The sequence below is a fragment of the Nicotiana tabacum genome, chromosome 12 (genome assembly GCF_000715075.1).
Source record: "Nicotiana tabacum cultivar K326 chromosome 12, ASM71507v2, whole genome shotgun sequence".
Lineage (NCBI taxonomy): Eukaryota > Viridiplantae > Streptophyta > Magnoliopsida > Solanales > Solanaceae > Nicotiana > Nicotiana tabacum.
In genome coordinates, this window is record NC_134091.1 from 12097818 (window position 1) to 12121063 (window position 23246).

The window sequence follows — 23246 nt, forward strand, 5'->3', positions numbered from 1 at the left end:
GATGTGATCCTTTTGATTTTCAAGTCTTCAAGGAATTTTATGACCTTTGCACCTATAAATTGCGGCCCGTTATTGTAGGCTATCTCTTTTGGTATCCCAAATCTCCAAATTATATTCTTCCACAAGAAATCTACCACTTCGCATTCACCGATCTTCTGATAAGGACCTTTTTCAACCCACTTAGAAAAATAGTTAGTTAAAATCAAACGAAACCTTACCTTACCAAGGGCCACCGGCGGCGGACCAACTATGTCCATCCCCCACTTCATGAACGACCATGGCGATAAATTCGAGTCTAGTGGCTCTACTGGTTGATGCACTTGCAGTGCGTAGCATTGACATTTATCATATTTTTGAACATAAGCCTTGGCATATTGTTCCAACCGGTGCCAGTAGTAACCTGCCCTAATTAATTTTAACACCAAGGAATCCACTGCCTGAGTGATTTTCGCAGATCCCTTCGTGGACTTCTCGCATAACATAATTAGCTTCGGAAGCTCCCAAGCATTGGGCCAACGGGCCTTGGAAAGATCTTCTGTATAATTGACCTCCCTTGAAACTATATCGCACTACTTTAGTGTGTAGCGCCCGAGATGCCTTGGGATCTTCAGGCAATTTTCCATGGTCGAGATAGTCAATGATCTCATTTCTCCAATACCAGACCAAATTGGTCGCGTTTACCTCGTAATAGCTATCCGTATCTAATACCGAATGCATAAGTTGTATGACCATGCCGGAGTCCGATCCCTTCATTTGCGTGGACGATCCAAGATTGGCTAGTGTATTTTCTTTCGAAGACCGAGAAATGGCATTTCTTCAAAGATCGAGAAATGAACCTGCTCAAAGTGTCCAATCTCCCTGTCAACCTTTGAGCATCTTTCACACTTGATAGTTGGTCTGGGATGTCTTCGATGGCTTTAATTTTATCGGGGTTAACCTCGATCCCCCTTTGTGACACCAGGAATCCCAGGAACTTACTGGAGCTGACCCTGAACGCATACTTCTCGGGGTTAAGCTTCATGTTATGCTTCCCTCGATCCCCCTTCATGTTATGTTCGCGAGCCTCTGATAAGTGGTTCCGGCATTCTTAAGCCTGAAGGGCATCACATTGTAGCGATATATGCCAAAGTTTATTATGAACGAAGTTTTTTCCTGATCATCCAGGTTCATCTTGATTTGGCTGTACCCGGAGTAAGGATCGAGGAAACTCATTAACTCGTGCCCGGTCGTCACATCAATCATTTGATCGATATTTGGCAGTGGGAACGAGTCTTTTAGACACGATTTATTAAAATCCTAATAGTCCACGCACATGCGAAATTTATTATTCTTCTTTGGAACTACTACTACGTTAGCTAACAGGTCAGGATACTTTACCTTTCTGATTGAACCGATATCAAGCGAACGAGTTACCTCTTCTTTGACAAATTTATTTCTAACCTCGGCAATATGACGTTTTTTCTTTCTTACCGGAGGGATATTGGGATCCAGGCTGGGTTTATGCACGATCACTTATGGTGGAATACCTTTCATATCTGCATGCGACCACCCAAAACAGTCAACATTAATTTTAAGAAATTTGATAAATCCAGACCCGAGCTCGGGGTTTAGTCATGTCCCCAAGTGGAACTTCCTCTGCAAGAACTTCTCGAACAATGCGACTTGTTCAAGTTCCTCCACCGTGGATTTTGTTGCGTCCGTTTCTTCTGGTACCTTGAATTATCTTGGTACCTGATAGGATTCCGACTTCTCCTCCTCCTGGTTGACTTCACTCGGCTCGGGAGCAGGCGCCGACTCCTGTAATTGCTATGTTGCATGCTCCTTCCATTTACTGCTGGAAACTAAGATTGTATCCATCTCCCTTGCCGCCGGTTGGTCTCCTCTTATTTGTTTGATTCCCTTGGGAGTTGGGAATTTCAGCAACTGATGATATGTTGATGGTACTGCCTTCATCTCGTGCAACCATGGTTTCCCCACGATAATATTGTAACTCATATCACGTCCACTACCTCGAAAAAGGTCGTCTTCATTACCCCCATCGGCATTTGTGGACAGCAGGATATCTTCTCGGGTTGTAACGCTTGCCAGATTGAATCTAACAAGGAGTTTTGTGGTCGGAATGATGCTTTCGGTCAGCTTGTCTTGTTCCGGCACTCTCCATTGGATAATATTGGCCGAACTTCTTGGGTCCACCAAAAGCATTTAATTTTAAGATCTAAGACATTTAGAGAGATTAGCAGCAATCCATATGCATCTTCCTCCGTGAAAGTAATGTCGTCCTCAACGACTTCCCGGAGTCTATTACTGTGGGTCACCGACACCTTTGTCTTTTTTGCCGTCGAAAATGTCACACCATTAATCTCGTCCCCTCCCCCCTCCCCCCGAAAATTATGTTGATCATCAAACGTGGAGGATCATCTCCTTCTTTTGAAGGCTCCGCGTTATCATGATTACGACCGTAATTGTTTTTAGCCCAATCACTCAAGAATTCTCTAAGATGACCATTTTTGAGCAATGTCGCCATCTCTTCGTGGAGATGTCAGTAGTCCCCAGTCTGGTGATCGTTGGTCCCATGGTATTCGCACCACAAATTAGGATCCCATTTGGATGGGATCAGATCTCATCGACTTCGGGAACCGTACTTCTTTTATCTTCCTCATAGCCGACATCAGCTCCGTTATGCTGGGCGTTGAAGTTGTATTAGGAAAGCATGGGATAGGAAGAATATCGAGAACCCGATGTCTTCTTGTCCTGCAATGACCTGTGATTCTGGGCGCCATCATCTCTCCTATCAGTGGCGAATCTATCCACCGATCGGAAACCTCTGCCGCATTGTTCGACCCGCTCATAGGGCAAAAACTTACCACTTGAAGATCGCCGATCTGTGTCGAAATCATCTTTTGATTTATCTTTATTCTCCTTCCGGTCCCGACCCTTGACCGACATCGGGAAACTTCTCGGATTCAGACCTTTAGCGAATGCTTCAGCTGCCCATTCATCTGGTATAGCCAGTAGCAGCATCCTTTATTCCTGGAATCTGATCACGAACTCCTACAACAATTCAGACTCTCCTTGTGCAATCTTGAATATGTCGTCCTTTCAGGCATGTACCTTCATGGCCCCGGCATGGGCCTTGATGAAAGAGTTCGCGAGCATCTCAAAGGAGTCTACAAAGTGATCGGGCAAAAGCGAATACCATGTCATGGCTCCATTCGTAAGGGTCTCCCCAAATTTCTTCAGTAAGACAGACTCAATCTCGTGGGGAGCTAAATCGCTCCATTCACCGCTGTTGTATATGTGGTGATGTGCTCTTGAGGCTCTGAAGTCCCATCATACTTTGTCATGCCTGGCATTTTGAACCGCTTCGGGATCAATTCTGGTGCCGCGCTTGATTTGAACGACAACTGAGTATACTTATTTGAGTCCGGTCTTTTCAGCATTGGTGGTGCGCTCGTAATTTGATCCATTCGAGCGTTTATTTCCCTCATAAACCGTAGGAGTCCGATTTTAAAGGGTTCACTCTCGTTGTTGTGACCGGATCCGCTATCGTTCCCCCACCCCATCGAAGTCGACCTCGCCCCTCAGGGTGTGGTTGTCGACCCTCTGCGTTGTTTAATTTGCGGGAGCACTGGGAGGAACTGGACCTCGTCTATTTGCGTTATTGGAAGCACTGACAACGCCTGCTTCAACTCCGTCATGACCTGATCCTATCGTGTGAGATGGCATATAATGGCCTTTTGTTGATCTCTCAAAATCCTTTATGTTTCAATGACGTGCTAGTCTTTAACATCACCAGGAGTCGCCTCTCGAACATGTCGCGGGTATCACTGATTGAATCTTTGTCCTGAGGCTGATTTCCTTGGGCCTTAATGTTATGTGCGATGTTGACACTGTTATCTGTCATTTTCTATGATTCTAAGGACAAATAATCAAACGAGTTAGTAATAGATGCAATGATCAACTCAATTACACAATTGTCTAAGCCCCACGGTGGACAACTATTTAACCGTAAAATGGTATAATTGAATTTATACGTGGTTTATAGACAAGTGAATTGATTTGATCCCAAAATGATAAATAAATTAGATAAAAACGAAAGACTTAGCCTTGAAGTTGAGATAAACAATAGAAATCTTGATTCCGGGAGCAGAGCTTCCGGAGACAGTAATAACAATATAAATAAACAAGAAGGTAAAATTGTAATGAGCTTTGAACAGAGTATAGTATATGTTTTTCAGAAAATTCGTCTCCTCCACAATGACTGTAGCACTCACTATTTATAGTTTCACCTTGGGAACAAAGTACTAACATCAAACCCCTCTTAAATGACAATTATGAAGGCTATTGAAGAATGTGTAACTGTGAGCAGTGAATGTCATATTCTCTGTAACGGACCATGCACTTAATGCTACAGAATATTCCCCATTAAATCGTACTGGGTGACATGGATTTAATTCGCCTTTATGAATACCATTCTCTTCGAGATCGTTGCCTTCGGACCAGACTGTCTTCTGTCTTCGGCAACCCGTGTCGCTTCCTCATGTAATCATTTAATATGAACATACTTTACCCTATACAAATCTAAATAATCTCAAGATTGCTTATACAATAATAACAAATTTAATAAAATACAGAATAAAATAATTTCGTATTTAATTTTAAAATTATTATCCTCTCATCGATTATTTTGACGAAATTATTTATCAATAAAATTACAATACAGTCCACGAGAAAAAGCTAGGGTTACAGAAACAGCACGACCCTCGGACACAAAAGTCTCAGGCCACGAATCTCAATCTCTTACTTGCGCCTTATCACGGCACACGGATAAATCAGACATGAATTTTCCTCTTTGCATAGCAATAGCGTTATTTACACGACACCTATTCCATATATGCTGTTCATTTCATGATTACAAGAAGCGCGTGGAAGCTAGCTACTCTCGTCCTTAAGAATTCGTCCTTAGATTATCAAAAACTCGATAATGAGAGGCTATTTTGGAAAACAAAAAAGGACAAATCGTCCCCTATTGAAATTTTATTTTACTTAAGAAGCGAAAATAAGGAGGAGAAATATAAAAACATTAAAACTGATAGGACTCTCACTAACGTGACTTGAGCATGACACGTATTAAAAGAAGGCCACGGTTGTTTAGGGAACTCGCACAAAATTTATTACATTCCTACCATTTTATATAGGATAATATCTTAGTTTTAGGGTGTTAATGGTTCGGTTCGAACCATTATTTTATAAAAGTATATAAAAGGAAAGATATCAAATACTTTATAATTTATCATTTAAAATCACTTAAATAATTTGTAACTTACTGCTCAAGATTTAGAAATAATTTAGACTCAATAGAAGTAACAAAATAGATTTTGAGAGTAAGACTTTTGACTTTAATTAAGGCTTGTACCCATTTTCATCACCTCAATACCCGAGATGATAAATTTAATACTTTATTATCTTTAAACTCAATGTATAAAATACATTTCTCATAAATAAATATATTCGGTACGGTTTGATACTTTTTTGCTTTATTTTTATTAAATTAAAAATGTACCTTAACTATTCGGTGCAACTAAAAATTTAAATAAACACTTAGACTTTGTTAAATAAAAACCTAATAATCGATTCGGTACGATATAATTCGATAAATTCAGTCGGTTTATGAAGATCCGTTGACATTCCTACTTAGTTTGACTAACACAAAATTTAAAAATATAAAAAAGAATTTTTAAGTCTCATATTCTTAAATTAAAACTGTATATATTATGCTAAAAATATTTATTCTAAACATGTCATGTTACTTTTATATTTGAGCATCGTTGAAGGTAGGATGCAAATTTTAAAGTTAATACTTAATTTTATATTGCGACACTTTAACAAACTAAAAAGATAAGACAAGTAAAAAAGTTTTGTTGCACGCAGGAGTGTAATAGACTGATCAATGAAGTGTTGGAGAACTATGAAGTCTCGTGTTCAAATTCTAGCGTATACATCTATCCAAATTTTGACTGATAAAATTACATGGTACTTATGATAGTGAGAGTCGAGAGATAACAAGTACTAATGAATTAGCCTAAGTTGTGTGCAAGATGTTACATATACTACCATCATAAAAATATTTTCTAGGTTTAAAAAAAGAGAGATATCGCACCCAATGATATAACTTAATGGTCAATAAGAATAATATTTCGGTAGCAATTGGGGTTATAAGGTCTCACGTTGCGCAAGTTGAACATGACACCATCATTATCTATACTATATTAAAAGCATGAAGGCCTTTAACGAAATGTCGTTCGCCTTTTTTACCCTTTAAACATAAAGTACATACTATATAAAATTGTCATTTTAAATATTTTTCTAATATTTAAGAGATAAATATTTGTTGAGATTTGGTTATTAAATATTTCCTTCTTTAAACTAAATACCTAAAATTTAGGACTTTAAAATTGATTAAAATTTTACCTTGAATAATATTTAAAAAGTCAATTAATATTTACCTTAAATAAATGTTACTACAAAATTTATAAATTTGAAGTAGTTCTATATGGAATTGAAAAGTGACAGCGTAATGGTACTCCGTTTATTCATGATGAACAAAATAAATTTTATCAATGATGGGTAATATTTTTGAAGAATAATTTTACTTTACTTGGTATTTGCTATAAATTACGTTAATTTATTCTAATTACGTGGTAAATAATGTGAGACTATAAAAAAAAAAATAGTGTTTCACTTTTCTTTAAATTATGTCTTCTTCAATCAATATAGACTATAATAAAAGCCCGAAACTTCAACGAGAAATTGATCAACCTTTTTATCATTTAAATAAATTTCATATTGGAAAAAATCATTGTTTAATTATTATTTTTTAATATTTAGGGCATTAAGTTTACTAAAACGTTGACTCTTAAATTTTTTTTTATTTGAACCATATAGAAAATCATAATATTTAGGAATGTAATCCCAGTAAGATTATTTATATAAGTCGAGTAAGTTAATTTTCACAAGAATCATAATTTTAGGAATTGTTATCTCACCCGGAATCTATGTGACATTAAAAGTGTTCCATTTCAAGATACCAAGAGATAAAAACTTAAAGTAAATTGTACAAAAACCATACTCATGAGCTAACAACTATTTTCAGATCGCTAAAATTTTATAGATTTAAGGTTGGTAATGTATAAATATTAGCTATTTCACGCTATTCTTTTTTAAGAAAAAATTTAATAAAACACTTTCCAAAAGTGTTGTCATAGGGTTTCGTATCTTCTTGTAGTGTCGATAAATCTATATAGCGGGTAGATATTGCATATAATCCAAATATCAAATTAGGAATGTGATTAACTGACCACATTCATCATTTCTTTTTAGGAATTTGAATTTTTAAAATTTTGCAACACTTTTGAGAATAATATCTATGTAATTTTCTTAAAATTTATATTCATTGATTTGAAATACACATGCAATGCGTATTATTATGTTGGATTTGGATATTTGTTTGTTTTATGCATTTTCTTTGCTCAATTTTGTTGTTGTCGTTATGTTTTATTATTTGGTGGTGTATACATACGTTTGAATGTATGTAGCATATTAAGTTTATAAGGAATTTACTACAATTACATAAGGATAGAGGTCTAAAGCATATGCTGGAGTATTTATGCGCGTTTGTATCATAATAAGATATAGCCGAGATAATTAACTGAATTTTTTTACCTTTAAAAGTATATTTAATACTACTCAAATTACCGTAGGATATGTACGTCAATAAACATTCTTATCCTAAATTTAGGCTATCATGTATTTTGCAGTCAACTGCTTAAATGTTACCACTTGGCTTCAATTAATTCTTATTTTCTTTAAAAATAGGCAATAATTTAAAATTTTGATGGAAAAAAAAAGTATTATATCGAATATGCTTGCAATATAAACTTTGTTTATTATTGGATAAAAAGAATAGGTAGGATAACAATAGATAAGTGATTTATAACTCAAAAAAGGAGCTTAGAAAATGGGATCACCTAAAAATTTATATCTTTCTATACAAATTTCATATTAACTAGCATGGACAAATACAGACGTTAATACTAAATTGTTTATCTCACAAGTTCAAAAGATATTTAATTATTTTTTATTTAACTATTACGTAAACATAATAAATGAGTGTTGCATCTTCTTTAACGTACCATACTATTTCATATTAATCGTTTTCTTGTACATATTTTTTAATTAAGTGACACGGAATACACGTGCAACGCACGAATACCCTTAGCGAAATGTTGTTTGCCTTTTTTACCCTTTTAAAATGGATGATACACTGGATAATATAGTCATTTAATTATTTTCCTAATATTTAACACTTTTAAGTCAACTAAAATTTTGCTTATTAAAGTTTTCCTTATTTAAACTACTACATAGGAAATCATAATATTTAGGGAATTAAAATAAATCAATTGAACAAAATGTTTATAGATTTTTCTTTTTCTTATACGTGCATACAAACTAATTAGAAACGTACATATCAAATTTCATTAAGCATTTTATGGTTCCATTAAATGCGTACTTTTATCCCAAATTAAATGATAAAACTATCGTATATACATCAAAATCTATATAATTATTTTCTTGAAAAATATACTTATGCCATTAAAATGTAGTATATATTTTGACTACCCATAATCTTTAACCCATTCTGACCATCTAAAATTATGAATACTATGAAAAACTTAAAAACCAAATTTTAAAATAATGCGAACGAAATATATGAAAAAGTAATTAAAAAAACATAAATATATAGCTCACTATAGTCTGGAAACAACATAAACATAATCATAGTCACTGGAAACAATTACTGTTATTTTAAAATATGTAGAATTTTAAATCAGTTAAAATTTTGATTATTAAATTTTTTATTTGAATTATGTAGAAAAATCTAATAATTAAAAGTTTAAATCAATAAAGATTTTACCTTAAATAAATTCTTTCCTTATTTGGACTATGCAACATAACAATAACACATTGCATGTTAATCTTAATATTCAGAACTTCAAAATTAACATAAATTTTATTTATTGAATTTTTGTATAATATTTAAAAATTACGGTCAATAATTATTTCAACATGCAAAATCATAAAGAAAAATATATTCTAAATGAGTAGAATTTACTCAATAATGGCAGGATATCGTACGCGCAATAATTATTTTTCTATTAATATTGCAGACTTGAAGCAATAAGAATGAAATGGTAAAAGATAAAAATATATTCTAAATGAGATGTCATTAATTATTTCTTTTTTTCTCATAAATGTTCCAACAAATGACATCTCCATATATTATTATATATTATGTTATTGTTTTTTATAAATTATTGATTAAATATTAGTCATCTTTAAAGTTTATAATTCCACTTATCAATTTGTATTATTTGAAAATTTATCATAATAAAAGTATTCTTTTACTTGTTTGTTTATATATTAGGGAAAAAATTAACAATAATTTTTATAAGTTATCCTTATTATTCTTTGAAGACTTCCATTTACATGATTTCTCTACTAAATGGGATCAATATTTCTAATTTTATAAAATTATCCAATTTATTTTTATTTTATAATTCAATTATATTATTTAATAATATTTAATTTATATAATTTTTTAAAAAAACTTATTCATTGACATGAAAAACAGACTAGTTAAAAAAAAAAATATCGAAAAATGAAAATAATAGGGGGATATCGCTAAACTGCGCCGAAGGGTGACACGTCATTAAACGTAACCCAGTTTTTCGATTACCCTCTCACTACCCTTGCCCTATATTCACCCGCCTAAGCTTCTTCTTCCTATCTCTCGAGCAGTCAGTCAATCACAGCAGCAGAAAATTAGGGTTTTTTTGAGCGCTTCTTCTCTTTTTCTCCTTCCGATCAATCAGTCATGGGTGACAAAACTGAATTCGATTCTCCCCATAACCAGATCTCCAAAGGTAAAATTAAATTCTAATTTACTAATTGGCACTTCATCAGCTTCAAATTAAACTTTCATAGATAGCATTCATTTTCATTTCTCCCTGTGTAACGCTATGAATGTGTCGAAAGATTGTACCTTTATGTGTGTTCTACTGTTTCCCCACTGTGGGTTTAGGGTTTTTCTTATATTGCTTGAGTTTCGAGAACAGAGAATGCAGTTTTTTTGATTTTTTTTGCTATAGAAGATACAACAACAACAATTTTTTGCTATAGAAGATATCACTTGATTATAAAGTGATGATTTTTATTTGTTTGATAATACGAAAATTCTGTCTCTGTTTGTTTTGATAGTTTATGACTATCAAGTTTGATAAATTCCTTTTTCCCCTACACATTTGTTCCTTCCATTAATTTTATCCTCAAAGAAATTGACTTTATGTTGGTAGCTGTTAATGCTGCTTAGCAATCGGCAGACTGGTCTCATGTTTTGGTTGGTAGCTGTTAATGCTTCTTTGATGATGTTGTATGTTTTGGTTAGTTGCTTTGTAGTGTCCAGACTCATTACTTTTATGCTCCTGATACTTCTTTTAAACGTTCAGTAGATTTGTTAGGTGTCTCACCCGCTCCAGAGAAAGAAAGAAAGAGATGTGAGATTGGTTGTTGAGGTTCTTTTTTTTGGTTGGTTGTTGAGGTTGACCTTTTGGTATTTACACTCGTTAAACTAAATCTATCAATTACGCTTCAATACCGAATTCGTTGGGTAATCAATATGAATTAGTTGTTTCAATTCAACTCTATTCAGGTCTAATTAACTTCTGTAGTAAAAATACTTTTTAGATAACCTAGGGGTTCTCTAAAGCTAAAAGTCCTCTAAATCTCACACATAACACGGATATATGAGTCTCTACTAGAAATAAAAAGACTTTGGCAAATGCCGGATATAAAGCAAGAAGAACAAGGAAGCCTTAAACCCAACTAGCTAGATATCACGTATATGGGTCCGTTGCTTCAATTTAGTTTTGTTTTTAGTTAGGTCCTTCGTCAAATTCCTCTTTATGTTTTTTGGTCTGCCTCTTTCTCTTTTATCAACTTTAATCCTCATATTGCCGCATCTAAGAACAATGCACGTGAAGATCTACATAGAACTTTGTCAAACCATGTGAGACTACTTTCTCTAATCTTATTCTCTATGTGATACTTTCAACTTTTGTTGGACGTGATGACTCTAATCTTGTCCAATCTTGTGTCACCATATATCCATCTTAACATAAATTTTTTTACAATTATCTATCTTGTGGATATATTGGGCCTTAGACACCCAATAGTCACTTCCAACATTCCTGGTCTGCAACTGTTTGCAAACTAATGTTGTTGAAGGCTTGCGTAAAGCACGCTTAGAGCTTGAAGTTAAATGAAACCCAAGTTGTGTGCTTTGCATTTGCGTCGCTTAGTTGGCACTTTAGTGTAGCCTGTGTAGGCATCAAGGTGCCAAGTCATGCACATCTTCACCAATGGGTTCAATCTTTAAGAGCTCAATACTAGTCAATCTCTCTCTCTCTCTCTCTTTTTTTATATATGTGTGTGTGTGTGTGTGTATTGACAAAATGATACATCATATGTTAAGAAAATTTCATGATTGAATTAGTGATTAATGCTAAGAAATTTAAAGTTTAGTATAAGAAAGCTAGCCATTGAAAACCTAAAAATACATTTTTTCATCTAAAGCAGAAATTTTTGATGGTCTTTCAATTGATTGACATGTTTTAACTACATCTATATTGCTTAGTTATAGTTCGTTCATTCTCTTGTCCAAATAATGATTGTTTGTCTGTATAGTTATATTTCTTATATTACCTTTCCATTTTCTGGCGTTTCTTTATTGATACTTTTCTTTGCTAAGCCCATGCTTTAACTTGCGCTTTGTGCTTGAAGCCTCAATATACTTTGGCTCGTTTCACTTTTGACTACTCTGCTTGCCTGTCACGACCATTTGTCTGCACTTGTTTATTGACTAATTTATGTGGGTCAAAATTTCAATTTTTTATTCTCAGAGGAAGCTTAATGAAGTATTTGAAAAACTAACCTCTTAATTATGACAGACATTGGCCGTGGTTACAACCATGTTAGACATAGCTTCATGCCTTAGTGTCTTTTGCTAGCCAAGTGATGATAGTTTGAGTTGGAGATGAAAACTGGGGAATATCATTAGTGCAATGAGGGGAAAAATGAAGATAACTTATATGGCTAACAAGGAGGGTGGGTGGGTGGGGGGATTTAATTTTCTTATGGCACATGATGTGGCTTAATAAAGATAGCCAATTTATACTGGTACTACGTGTTTCTCAATTAAGTTGGACATTTGGATTTCATCTGGTTTCAATGTTGTTTCCATCATGACCACTGTTATCTTGATTCCAAGTGTACAGGTATATTGATGGTAATAATATGAAATAGTGTTGGATTACATTCTAATTGAAATGAAGAACAAATTTTGGGAAATGAATTTAGGCATGATTAAAGTGGCCTTACCAAAAAGGAGAACCAGAGCATGTGATTTGTAGTATCTTTTTATAGTTGTGAGAGATAAGAAGTGACTACTTCTGCGTGTAAGTTAGGTATCCTATGTTGCTGTTTGATTTAAATAAATCTACTGCATTTTTTGGTAAAGCTTCGAATTTTCGTTGAGCACTACGAAGTTGAAGGTGGGATGTTATCTCTTGAAGGTATCATTCTGTTTCTCTATTTTACACGCCTTTGATCAGTTACAAGACTTGCAAATTCGCTGCTCCTGTAAATAGTTTTTAATGTGGACCCTTGGAATTTCCATGAATGGTAGAGGTTTCATATAATTACTTCAAGGGTTTATGTGTAGCATCTTATATTTTCCTTATTAACATTAGTACAGAAATAATGAAAAGGGTGTTTTGATTCCAATTTGTATTTGTCGTCGTGCAAGATTCTATCTTTATTGCTAAGTTATTTTTGTTTTGATACATGTAGATGTGCAAGGACCCAACAATTCCATCCCACTTTCACCGCAGTGGCTCCTGCCAAAGCCAGGGGAGAGTAAGGCTGGGATAGTTACCGGGGTGTGTTCATTATTGCTTTGGATTTTCCTTGTTTAAACCCTGTACCATTTCCCCCTTTTTGAGAAATATTTTAGAGCTATGATATAAGCAGTTGAGGATTTCTGCTTAAATTGTGTAGCGGTTTATTGAATTATTAATTCATAAATGAGGCAAATCACAAATGTTTTGGTCATCTCTTGGTGTTTAAATGCAGGACAACCATCTCGGTACGCATCCCGGTTATGCTATTCATTCAGAGTTAGCGAAATTTCCAGGGATGGGTGACGATGCACATGATAATCAAAAGAAGAAAGATGTTTTTAGGCCATCTGTGCTCGATATGGAACCCGGTCGACGGGACCGCTGGCGTGATGAAGAAAGGGACACCAATTCTGCTGTTCGAAGGGACCGCTGGAGGGAGGGAGATAAGGAGCTTGGTGAGGGCCGCAAGGTGGAACGCTGGTCTGACTCTTCTGGCAGAAATCATGGAGAAGGACGACGTGTTCCAGGTGAAAGATGGACTGATTCTGGAAATAGGGAAAGCAATCACGATCAGCGTCGAGAGAGCAAGTGGAACACGCGCTGGGGGCCTGATGAGAAGGAAGGTGATGCTGTGCGTGAGAAATGGAGCAACCCTAGCAAAGATGCTGAGATGCATCTTGAAAAGGGGTCTCAAGGTCTTGCCTTTTCTGGAAAGGATGAGAGAGAGGATGACCACTATCGGCCATGGAGATCTACGTCTCACGGCCGAGGAAGGGCAGAATCTCTTCATCAGGGTTCAACGCCAAACAAACAGGTTCCTACATTTTCTCATGGCCGTGGACGTGAAGATGGGGCCACCACTACTTTTTCTCTTGGTAGAGGTCGTGCTCTCTCTGGAGTGAGCCCCGTGAATAAAGGCTCTCCTCATTTGCAGTCATTTGGATCATTCTCAGAGAAAGCTGAAAGTGTGTCCTCTCCTTTACAATATAGCCGGATAAAAATGCTTGATGTGTATAGAGTGATAGACATGCGGTCCTGTAGCAAGTTTTCAGATGGGATTGTGCAAGTTCCTTCACTTACACAAGACGAACCTCTGGAACCTCTCGCATTATGTGCACCCAGTCCTGAGGAATTGGTAACATGCAGAGAGATTTGAATATATTTACTTAGTATAAACGGATTTTAATCTGATGTCCAGTTTGTTTGGATGAAGTCTAACTGCTCAAATTTATTTATAGGGTATCTTGAAGGGAATTGATAAGGGGGATGTTCTGAGTAGTGGAGCTCCGCAGGTTACGAAAGATGGAACATTAGGTAGAAACTCAACTGATTATACGCAAGCAAGGCGTAACAAACTAGGTACTTATTATTGTTAGATCAGCTTTTGGGGATTTCTGAATCTAGATTAAGCTCTCAAATGAGTTGGTTTGTGCTACGGTTTTGATTGTCTTCATTGTTTTCTTCAAATGCTCAGGTAGCAGAGAAGATTTATCACTTGATGATTCAAGAGAAGAAAGTATTGATAATGCCAAAGGTGCTTATTTGAACCATCCGGAAGGCTTTTCCTTTGAAAAACTTCATTCATATGGGTCCAGAGATGTTGCTCGGACTCTCCAAAAGTGTTGCCGCACCCGTGTTGGATCCTTCAAAAATGCACTAAATTTGGAGGATCCGACACGCACTCACCAACATTTTTGAAGAGTCCGAGTAACATAGGGTCCAGTTCTAAATCTGAGAATAAGCAGAATTTTGAGAGATTTTCTGATCCCAAATTAGGTGTTGAAGGTATATTTGTGAATTTTTGTCCCTTGATGTACTATGCAGTTCATCGGGATGTAGTCAATTACAAATCTTAAATGTCACTAAGGTTTGGATGTCCTGTTGTTGAAATCTCGAGATACAAATACATAAGCTAGTCTGTTAGTTGTATATATCTTTCAGTAAACAGAGTTGTCTTCTGAGAGAGTTGCTTCTGAATTACGGTGTTACTTGCTAAAAAGATCTGTCTATAATGCTTGTTTATCTATAATTGGGTTTCAGTAGATTGTTTGAACTTATTATTTATGTTCATTTTCAGTAGAAGACAATATTCTTCATAGAGAAAGCGAGTCTGTCAATAGAGATCCAAGCACACCCGGACACACACCTGGTCTCCATGGTGGCATATGGCGGTCTCCTTCAATTGGTGCACGTTCACATATGGTGGCTAATGATGCTAGGGAAAGGCCATCTGATGTCAGGCCAAAAACATCTGACATTGGTTGGCTACAGAGCCAGAAGGATAAGAATACAGAATGGGAAAGAGATTTCACAGATCCCTCTTATGCCAAAGATGAAGGATCTAAATGGCAGTTTGGAGATCCTGTTCTCAAAAGGCAATTGTCTGCAGTCATGGACAAAGAGTTGGAAACGAGGAAACTTTCACAGTCATCTCCGGAGGACCTAGTTCTATTATACAAAGATCCACAAGGTGCAATTCAAGGTCCTTTCTCAGGTAGTGATATTATTGGATGGTTTGAGGCTGGATATTTTGGCATAGATTTGCAAGTTCGATTAGCTGCTGCACTGCCTGATTCACCATTTTCTCTGCTGGGGGATGTTATGCCCCACTTACGTGCTAAGGCTCGGCCACCACCTGGATTTGGAGCACCAAAGCCAAATGCAGATGCTCCAGGGGGGTTGAACCTGAGCAGCTTCACAAAACTTCATGCAGGTTCAACTGAGATTGATAAGTTAAAGACTGAACTGAATTGCAAGCATTCAGCAACGGAGGCTGAGAATAGATTCTTGGAATCGCTGATGTCTGGCAAAGTGAGCCATGCACCGCTTGACAAGTTTGCTCAGTCTGAAGGTTAGTTTGGATGTTATTTTTCAGTAGCATTCCTCTACAATTTTGCATGATTGTTGTCTATGCTCATATTTTGTTTCAATAATTGAAGCTTCAAAAATTGGAAAGATGTTCATTAATATGCTTTGTGATTGCTTTTCTTGCTCGGCAGGTATTCCGGCTTATGCTGCAAATAGTACTGGTGCCGTTCCTCCTATTGTAGCTGAAGGTGGAGATAATCTGTATCTCTTGGCTAAAAATATGTCTCTTGAGAGGCAGAGATCTCTACCAAAGCCTTTTCCTCTTTGGCCTGGGAGAGATGCACCATCTGTTGTTCCAAATGTGGATAATGTTCAGGATCCTTTGCCTCATTCAAAACTGCCTTTTATGGCTGAACATGTTCGTCAGCATCCCCATAATCAGAATGTTGATTTATTGTCTCTACTTCAGGGTGTACCAGACAGATCAGCTGGCATTAGTGGCGGTGTTAGTGGATGGTCTAATTTCCCCGTCCAAGGGGGATTAGAATCGCTTCAGGAAAGGATGGATATGCATCAAGGTCAGAGTATGCCCCCTCAATCTGCGTTTGGAATGCAACAACAAAGGCTACACCCGCAGAGTCCACCTATGACCAACTTACTAGGCCAAGCCATGGATAATACTTCCAACATTTTGGCTACTGAGAAGCTACTTTCATCTGGAGTTCAAGATCCACAGTTGCTAAATCTATTGCAACAACAGTACTTGATGCAGCTACAGTCTCAGGCAGCACTAGGAGGACCACAGCAATTGTCATTGTTAGACAAGTTGTTGATGCTCAAGCAGCAGCAGCAGCAGCAGCAGCAGCAGAAACAGGAGGAACAGCAACTAATGTTGCGCCAGCAGCAGCAGTTGCTCTCGCAGGTGCTGTCTGATCCGCATCCTCATCAGCGATTTGGCGAACAACCTTATGGCAAGTTGCCAACTCCTGGCATATCTGTGGGAATTGCTACTGTGGATCCTACTCGTTTCCAGCCTTCACCTAATTTGTTTTCAATGAATACACAAGTACAACATCCAGTCATGGAAGAAGCTCATGCATCAAACTTTGTCTTGCCCCCAAGCATTTCTCAGGATGTCACCCAAATAGGTAGTTCTGAGACCTCATCGTTGCACTTGCCACATCAAATGTTTGGAGATGCTTCCAGTCAGAGGAGTTGGGGTTTTGTGGAACAAAGTGATGATATTCAACAAAAGGTCCCAAGGATGGCAACAGCCATGATTGACCCATCATCACATGCCAGCAAACATCCCCTAGGCGCAGAAAACAACGAGCCTCTAGCCGTCACCACTTCTGAAATTGCCTCTCATTTTCCACTTGTTGAGCAAGTAGAAAAGTCTGTTATACCACCACCACCACCAGCTGTTGATAATGACTTGCATCAGAAAAACAAACTTGAATCACCGCCAGCTGCAATTCCCTCGGAGCCGCAGGTTGAAAGAGATCCAAACAATGGGCTGTCTGTCACAAAGGAACTGAAAAGTGTTGAAACACGGGAAGTAAAAAAATCATCTGAAAAGAAGTCGAAGAAGCAAAAGTCCACTAAGGGGCAAGCTTCTGACTTAACGAAGGGAGCTTCTAAGTCGCAGCCATCAAAGCCCTTGCAATCTGATGCCGTGATTGCTTCTGATGCCAAATCTGATGCACAATCTGTTTCAGGCAAAAAAACTACAGCTGTAGGCCCAGAAAAAAGAGATAGCAAAACTGAAGTAGCTTTTGCTGATGTTGTGGACGAATATCCAGGGCAAAAACCATTGTCTGCTCACGCAACTGTGGAGACAAAAGGTGAAACAGGGCAAATTCCACCAGTTTCACAGTTCAACACCCAAGTACAGTCTGGACAGCGAGCTTGGAAACCTGCTCCTGGTTTCAAGCCAAAGTCTTTGTTGGAAATTCAAGAGGAAGAGCAGAGGAGAGCACAAGCAGAAATAGCTATTACGGAGGTTGCCACATCCCTCAGTTCCTTGAGTGTGTCTACTGCATGGGCTGGGGTTGTTACTAATTCAGATCATAAATTAGTTAGAGATACTCAGCAAGATGCTGCCGACAATGATTTGAGTATGAACAATTCAGATGTTTCTCTCAACCAAAAGAGTAAGAACAATTCAGATGTTTCTCTCAACCAAAAGAGTAAGAACAATTCAGATGTTTCTCTCAACCAAAAGAGTAAGAAAAGTCATTTGCATGAAGTACTGGCTGACAACACTTCGGCCAAGTCAGGCGAAAGAGAGAGAGATTTTCCTGATATGACATTTGTTCCACCTTCTGTACCTGTAAACGACGATGACAACTTCATTGAAGCTAAAGACACTAAAAAGAGCCGCAAAAAATCTGCAAAATCTAAGGGTGCAGGAGCAAAGGTCTCAGTGCCCATTGCTGCTTCGGAAGTCTCTGTTGGATCAAGTCCTATTGACAAAGTCAAGAGCTCGCGCCAGGTACAACCAGACAAGGAAGTACTACCTGCTATACCATCTGGTCCTTCGCTAGGAGATTTTGTTGTTTGGAAAGGTGAGGCTACAAGTCCTGCTCCTATTCCTGCTCCAGCATGGTTTACTGACTCTGGGAAACTCTCAAAACCCACATCTTTAAGGGACATCCTAAAGGAACAAGAAAAAAAGGTCTCTTCTGGACAGCAGCATATACCAGTGCCAACTCAGAAATCTGTGCCAAATGCACCTGCCAGAGTGGGTGGTCCATCATGGTCTGCCACTGGTTCGTCGCCTGCCAAAACTGCAGCTCCTATTCAGATTCACTCACAAGCTGGCGCTAATTCAAAGAATAAAGTGGATGACGATCTGTTCTGGGGCCCAGTAGATCATCCTAAGCAAGAGACAAAACAGTATGGCCCCCCTCTTTCTCTCATTTCCCATCCCTTCTTTCTCCCTTCTCTTTGTTGGTAGGACTTTATATATTGTAATGCCTGCAGGTCTGAATTTCCTCAGCTTGGAAATCAAGGCAGTTGGGGAAGCAAGACCACACCAGTGAAAGGAAATCCTGGTGGTTCATTGAGCAGGCAAAAGTCTGTTAGCAGTAAGCCCGCAGAGCGTTTACTATCATCGTCTCCTGCATCAGCTCACTCGTCCCTGAAAGGGAAGAAGGATGCTCTAACAAAGCATTCAGGTAACCATATGGTGTTTTTTGGTGAAGACCTAATGAAAATCTGAAGTAATGCATTGATTCTCATTAGAAAAAAAATTGAAGAAAAAGGTTTTAATACACTTTGCTTCACTGTTTCAGAAGCAATGGATTTCAGAGAATGGTGTGAGAATGAATGTGATAGGCTCATTGGTACAAGAGGTATTTAATGGAGCTGCAGTTCTCTCACTTGATTTAGATATCTCTAGTTCTGGAATAAATTATCATCCCTTATATTTGAAGGGGAGCCTTGGTGTAACTGGTTAAGTTGTTGTCATGTGATCAAGAGGTCACGGGTTTGAGCCGTGGAAACAGTCTCTTGCAGAAATGCAGGGTAAAATTGCGTACGGTAGACCCTTGTGGTCCGGCCCTTCCTAGGATCCCGTGCATAGCGGGAGCTTTGTGCACCGGGCTGCCCATATTTTTAACTCGACGTCGTAGTACTGAAATTTCTTGAATCTTTCAGTTTATTCTTTCCTTGATATGGCTCCTAAATCTTACTCGTAGAACAACCTAAGATTATAACAGTACTTAGAACTATACTGACAGTCCTTTCTCAAAAAAGAACTATACTGACAGTTTGTTTGATGTGATACTGATACCAAATTCTTGTTCCTTCAGATACCAGCTTTCTGGAGTTCTGTTTCAAGCAATCCAAATCAGAGGCTGAAGTGCTTCTAATTGAGAATCTTGGCTCTTATGATCCTGATCATGAGTTCATTGACAAGTTCCTCAACTATAAAGACTTTTTGCCTGGGGATGTTTTTGAGATGGCCTTCCAGGGTCGGAATGTTCGGAAGGTCACTGGTGTAAATGCCAGAGATGTGACTTCTGACAGCGTTGGATTTGACCAGGGTAATTCAAGTGTGCAGGATGGGGCCACAAAAGGAGGAAAGAAGAAGGGTAAGAAGGGGAAGAAGGTTAACCTTTCAGAGTTGGGCTTCAATGTGGTTAGTAACCGGATAATGATGGGAGAGATTCAGACTGTGGAAGATTAGGTAGAATGAGGAACAGTACATACTTTGTGTTGAGAATGTAAATGCTTTAGGATTATGGAGCCACAGAAGCAGTACTATTTAATCTGCTCAAAAGCAATTTTTGTGATACAATTTCTGACTTTAGATCTTCTAAATCAGGAGTAAACCTAGAGATTTTTTTCGTGTTTGTCCTCCACCAGAAGTGTTTTGTAATATTGAACATTGTAATGCATCCTGAGAGTGATGCTTTAGCTGATGTGGGTTCATTAATCTCCCTGCATTATCATTTCCTTTTTATATTTCTGTTCTTGTTGAAAGTCATTGATTGTATTGCTCTCGAGTTTTTACATCCTTGTACGTATGAGCGATTTGAACTCCAGTTATTTTGCAGGACCTCTTGAAGGTTTATGCAAGAAAACTTATCTGCTTTTTTGTTTTCATTCTCTTGGTTCAAAAAACAAAGGTTGTCGAATCTGGAATTGTGTTATTGAAATAACTGAAAAGAGATTTGGCAAAGACGGAAGACTCAATACCTTTCCTTTGCTGGTATTGGTGAATAGTGTCTTGGACTCTGCCTACATATGTAATGTCTCTAATCCTTTGACTTGCAAAACTGAAACACTTGATTCTGTGAGACAGGAATCTTTTAATGAAGTGGTTACGGGGATTACAATAATAAAGAACAAGCATTTTGGAGGGAAGTGATCAACCACAAATATGGACAGCAGGGGCGATGGTGCGCTAATCCAGTAAGATCTGCTTTTGGGGTGGTCGTGGAGATCCATTGGAGCTCACTGGTTCATTTCTGCTACAAGTATTGGATATAAAGTGGGAGATGGTAGAAATTTTGGAATGATAGCCGGTTGGGACATGGGCCTCTTAAAGATCTCTTCTCAGATTTGTTTGGTTTGACTCTATCACCAGAAGCTACAGTTGAGGATGCAGGGAAACAACAGGGTTGTAAATCAACTACTAGAAGGCTATTCAATGATGAAGCTGCAAAGTTCTTTGAGGAATTTGAAGTGTTTCATGGCACAAGCACTGAAAACTCTTTAATATGGAGTGGCAACAACAGGGAAGTTTCCACTATTAAATCTGCTTCAAGTTGAACTAGCTCTAGGTTTGTTGAAACCTCTTTGCCTTCGACCGAGTACATGCTTTATAACTCATTCTCCAATAATGGACAACAGGGCGCAGGCAGGGGTGTATCTAGGGAGGGTTCCATGGGGCACGTAAACCCATGCTCCCCTCCCTAAATCATGTATAGTAATGTTATATTTTTTCAAAAATATTAAATATATGTGTGTCCACCCAAGCTCAAAGTATCATATGATGCGATAATTATTGGATGCACTAAACTGAGTGGATTATGAGTTCAAATCTCATGTCATTCTTTTTTTCAGAACTAGGCGCCCACGAGAGATGGATATGTCAGGTGTCACTTTTAGTATATTAATTAAGTGCTTTTTCTTTCTTTCTCTGTCTGATTTATTCTTTTAAAATTTTACGCATTGAAATTCTTATTATTCTTTTGTTACCATAAAATTTTATATGATTAAACGAAATGTGCATATTAAAACTAGTAGCAGTGAATGATGTAGCATATAGTCAATAGATTCAACTGATCCTAACATTTTCGATAAAGAGTAAAGAATACAGATATAGATGTAAGAAAGTTACTATATAAATATTAAATTTGAACTTATAATTCCAAAAGTATAATGGATGCAATAGTAGAACTAAAGGTGAATCCCTAAAATTTATGTTTTGGATCAACCGCTTCGTAATAGTGCACCCATCCTCCCAAATTCCTGGATTTGCCTCCGGCCTTGGATACATATCTGGAAAGTAAAAGCATCATTCAAAGTGATTTGTCTTTCCTAGTTAGTGTCCAAAAGGCATGTTTGGCTCGTGAGAATCTGCAGAGAAAGGGAATCCAATTTAACTCTTTTGTCCTGCAAGTAAAGAGAACAGTCATCTATTTCTACACTGGAGTTAACTCCAATTGTGACAGTTTTTTTTCTAACAATGATTGGTCCCAAATGGGCCAGTCTATACTGTGGGAGATAATGTAAGGCAAAATAAGGTGGACAACTATCCCAGCACGCATATGGACTGTTTGGAAGGAAAGAAACGCAAGGTGTTTTGAAGACAGAAGTAGCTCAATCCAAAGAATCAAGATGCATTGTATTTTGTCTTCCATTTTTTGTGTAAGGAAAACTATGCAGATGAAGCTGAGAGCTTATTAGAACTTTTGGAGTCCTTGTATGTTTGAACTGTAAATATGGCTGCCAGCCCAGCTATTGTACTGATGAATATATTGGTACCTCTCCTTAAAAAAAGAAAGAAATCCTCTCTGGCCTGCACTCCCTAATGGTGAAGCGGTAGTTAGCTACGATTGCATTATAAGGTCTCAATGGAACAGATCGAGCAAGTTCGAATAGACATAACATGAAATCTGTGAGAGCAACAAAAGTCCACAGACCCCCACTTGACACCAATGATAAAAGTTGATGCTTCAGGACCCCACTGTAACAACAATGAATGTGCTAACCTGTTGGTAGGAGTATAAAGAAATTACAGGCTTCCAAATAAAACTGGATTGATAGGTTATGATTGGTAAACTCATTCTTTCTCCCTTGATGTAGTCATCGTATTTTGTACTAGAGGACTCTAGCAGCCTGTTTGGCCAAGCTTCTACTAGTTAAAAAAAGAAGTGTTTTTTCTTCTAAATTTGAAATGTTTGGCCAAGGTTTTTTTTAGGAGAAAAAAAATACTTTTGAGGAGAAACATAATCAGTTTTGGAGAAACAGAAAAAGTGGCTTATTCCTAGAAGCACTTTTGAGAAAAATACACTTAAAAGTACTTTTTAAAAGCTTGGTCAAGCACTAATTACTGTTTAGAAGTAATTTTTAAATTAATTAGCCAAACACAAACCGCTTGCACTTTTGGAAAAAATACTTTTGGAAAAAGCACTTCTCAAAATAAGCTGATTTTTCTGCTTGGCTAAACGGGCTATAGGTCAAGTCTTCCGTATTTCCTAGTGTTTATTAAGTTTTGATACATAAAAATGAAAATGCAGGTATACAATCAATTACAAAATTTGTGATACATTTAGCTAAATCATTTTACTACGTATGGGTTTTGTGGCACACTAGTGAGTGAATATAGCACGAGTTAGCCAGTTTTCGGACTGATAATTAAAAAATACCCACCGTTTACTAAGTCAATGAAAAATAGCCACTATTTTG

At 37.3% G+C, this 23246-nt stretch overlaps 1 protein-coding gene across 4 annotated transcripts; it reads left to right on the plus strand.

The window, feature by feature from the left end:
* The first annotated feature begins 9775 nt into the window (after positions 1 to 9775).
* On the plus strand, positions 9776 to 20275 carry LOC107809155 (protein ESSENTIAL FOR POTEXVIRUS ACCUMULATION 1). Of its 4 annotated transcripts, none has more exons than XM_075226150.1 (10): positions 9776 to 9983; positions 12967 to 13055; positions 13249 to 14151; positions 14255 to 14375; positions 14491 to 14550; positions 15094 to 15867; positions 16016 to 18722; positions 18810 to 19003; positions 19121 to 19180; positions 19640 to 20275. In XM_075226150.1, the coding sequence occupies exons 1-10, from the start codon at positions 9935 to 9937 to the stop codon at positions 20014 to 20016; spliced, it is 5334 nt and encodes a 1777-aa protein (XP_075082251.1). In that variant the 5' UTR covers positions 9776 to 9934; the 3' UTR covers positions 20017 to 20275. The 4 variants fall into 4 exon arrangements, with proteins under 4 accessions (XP_075082251.1, XP_075082252.1, XP_075082253.1 ...); XM_075226151.1 differs by having other exon boundaries at positions 15097 to 15867; XM_075226152.1 differs by lacking the exon at positions 19121 to 19180.
* Positions 20276 to 23246: the final 2971 nt, after the last annotated feature.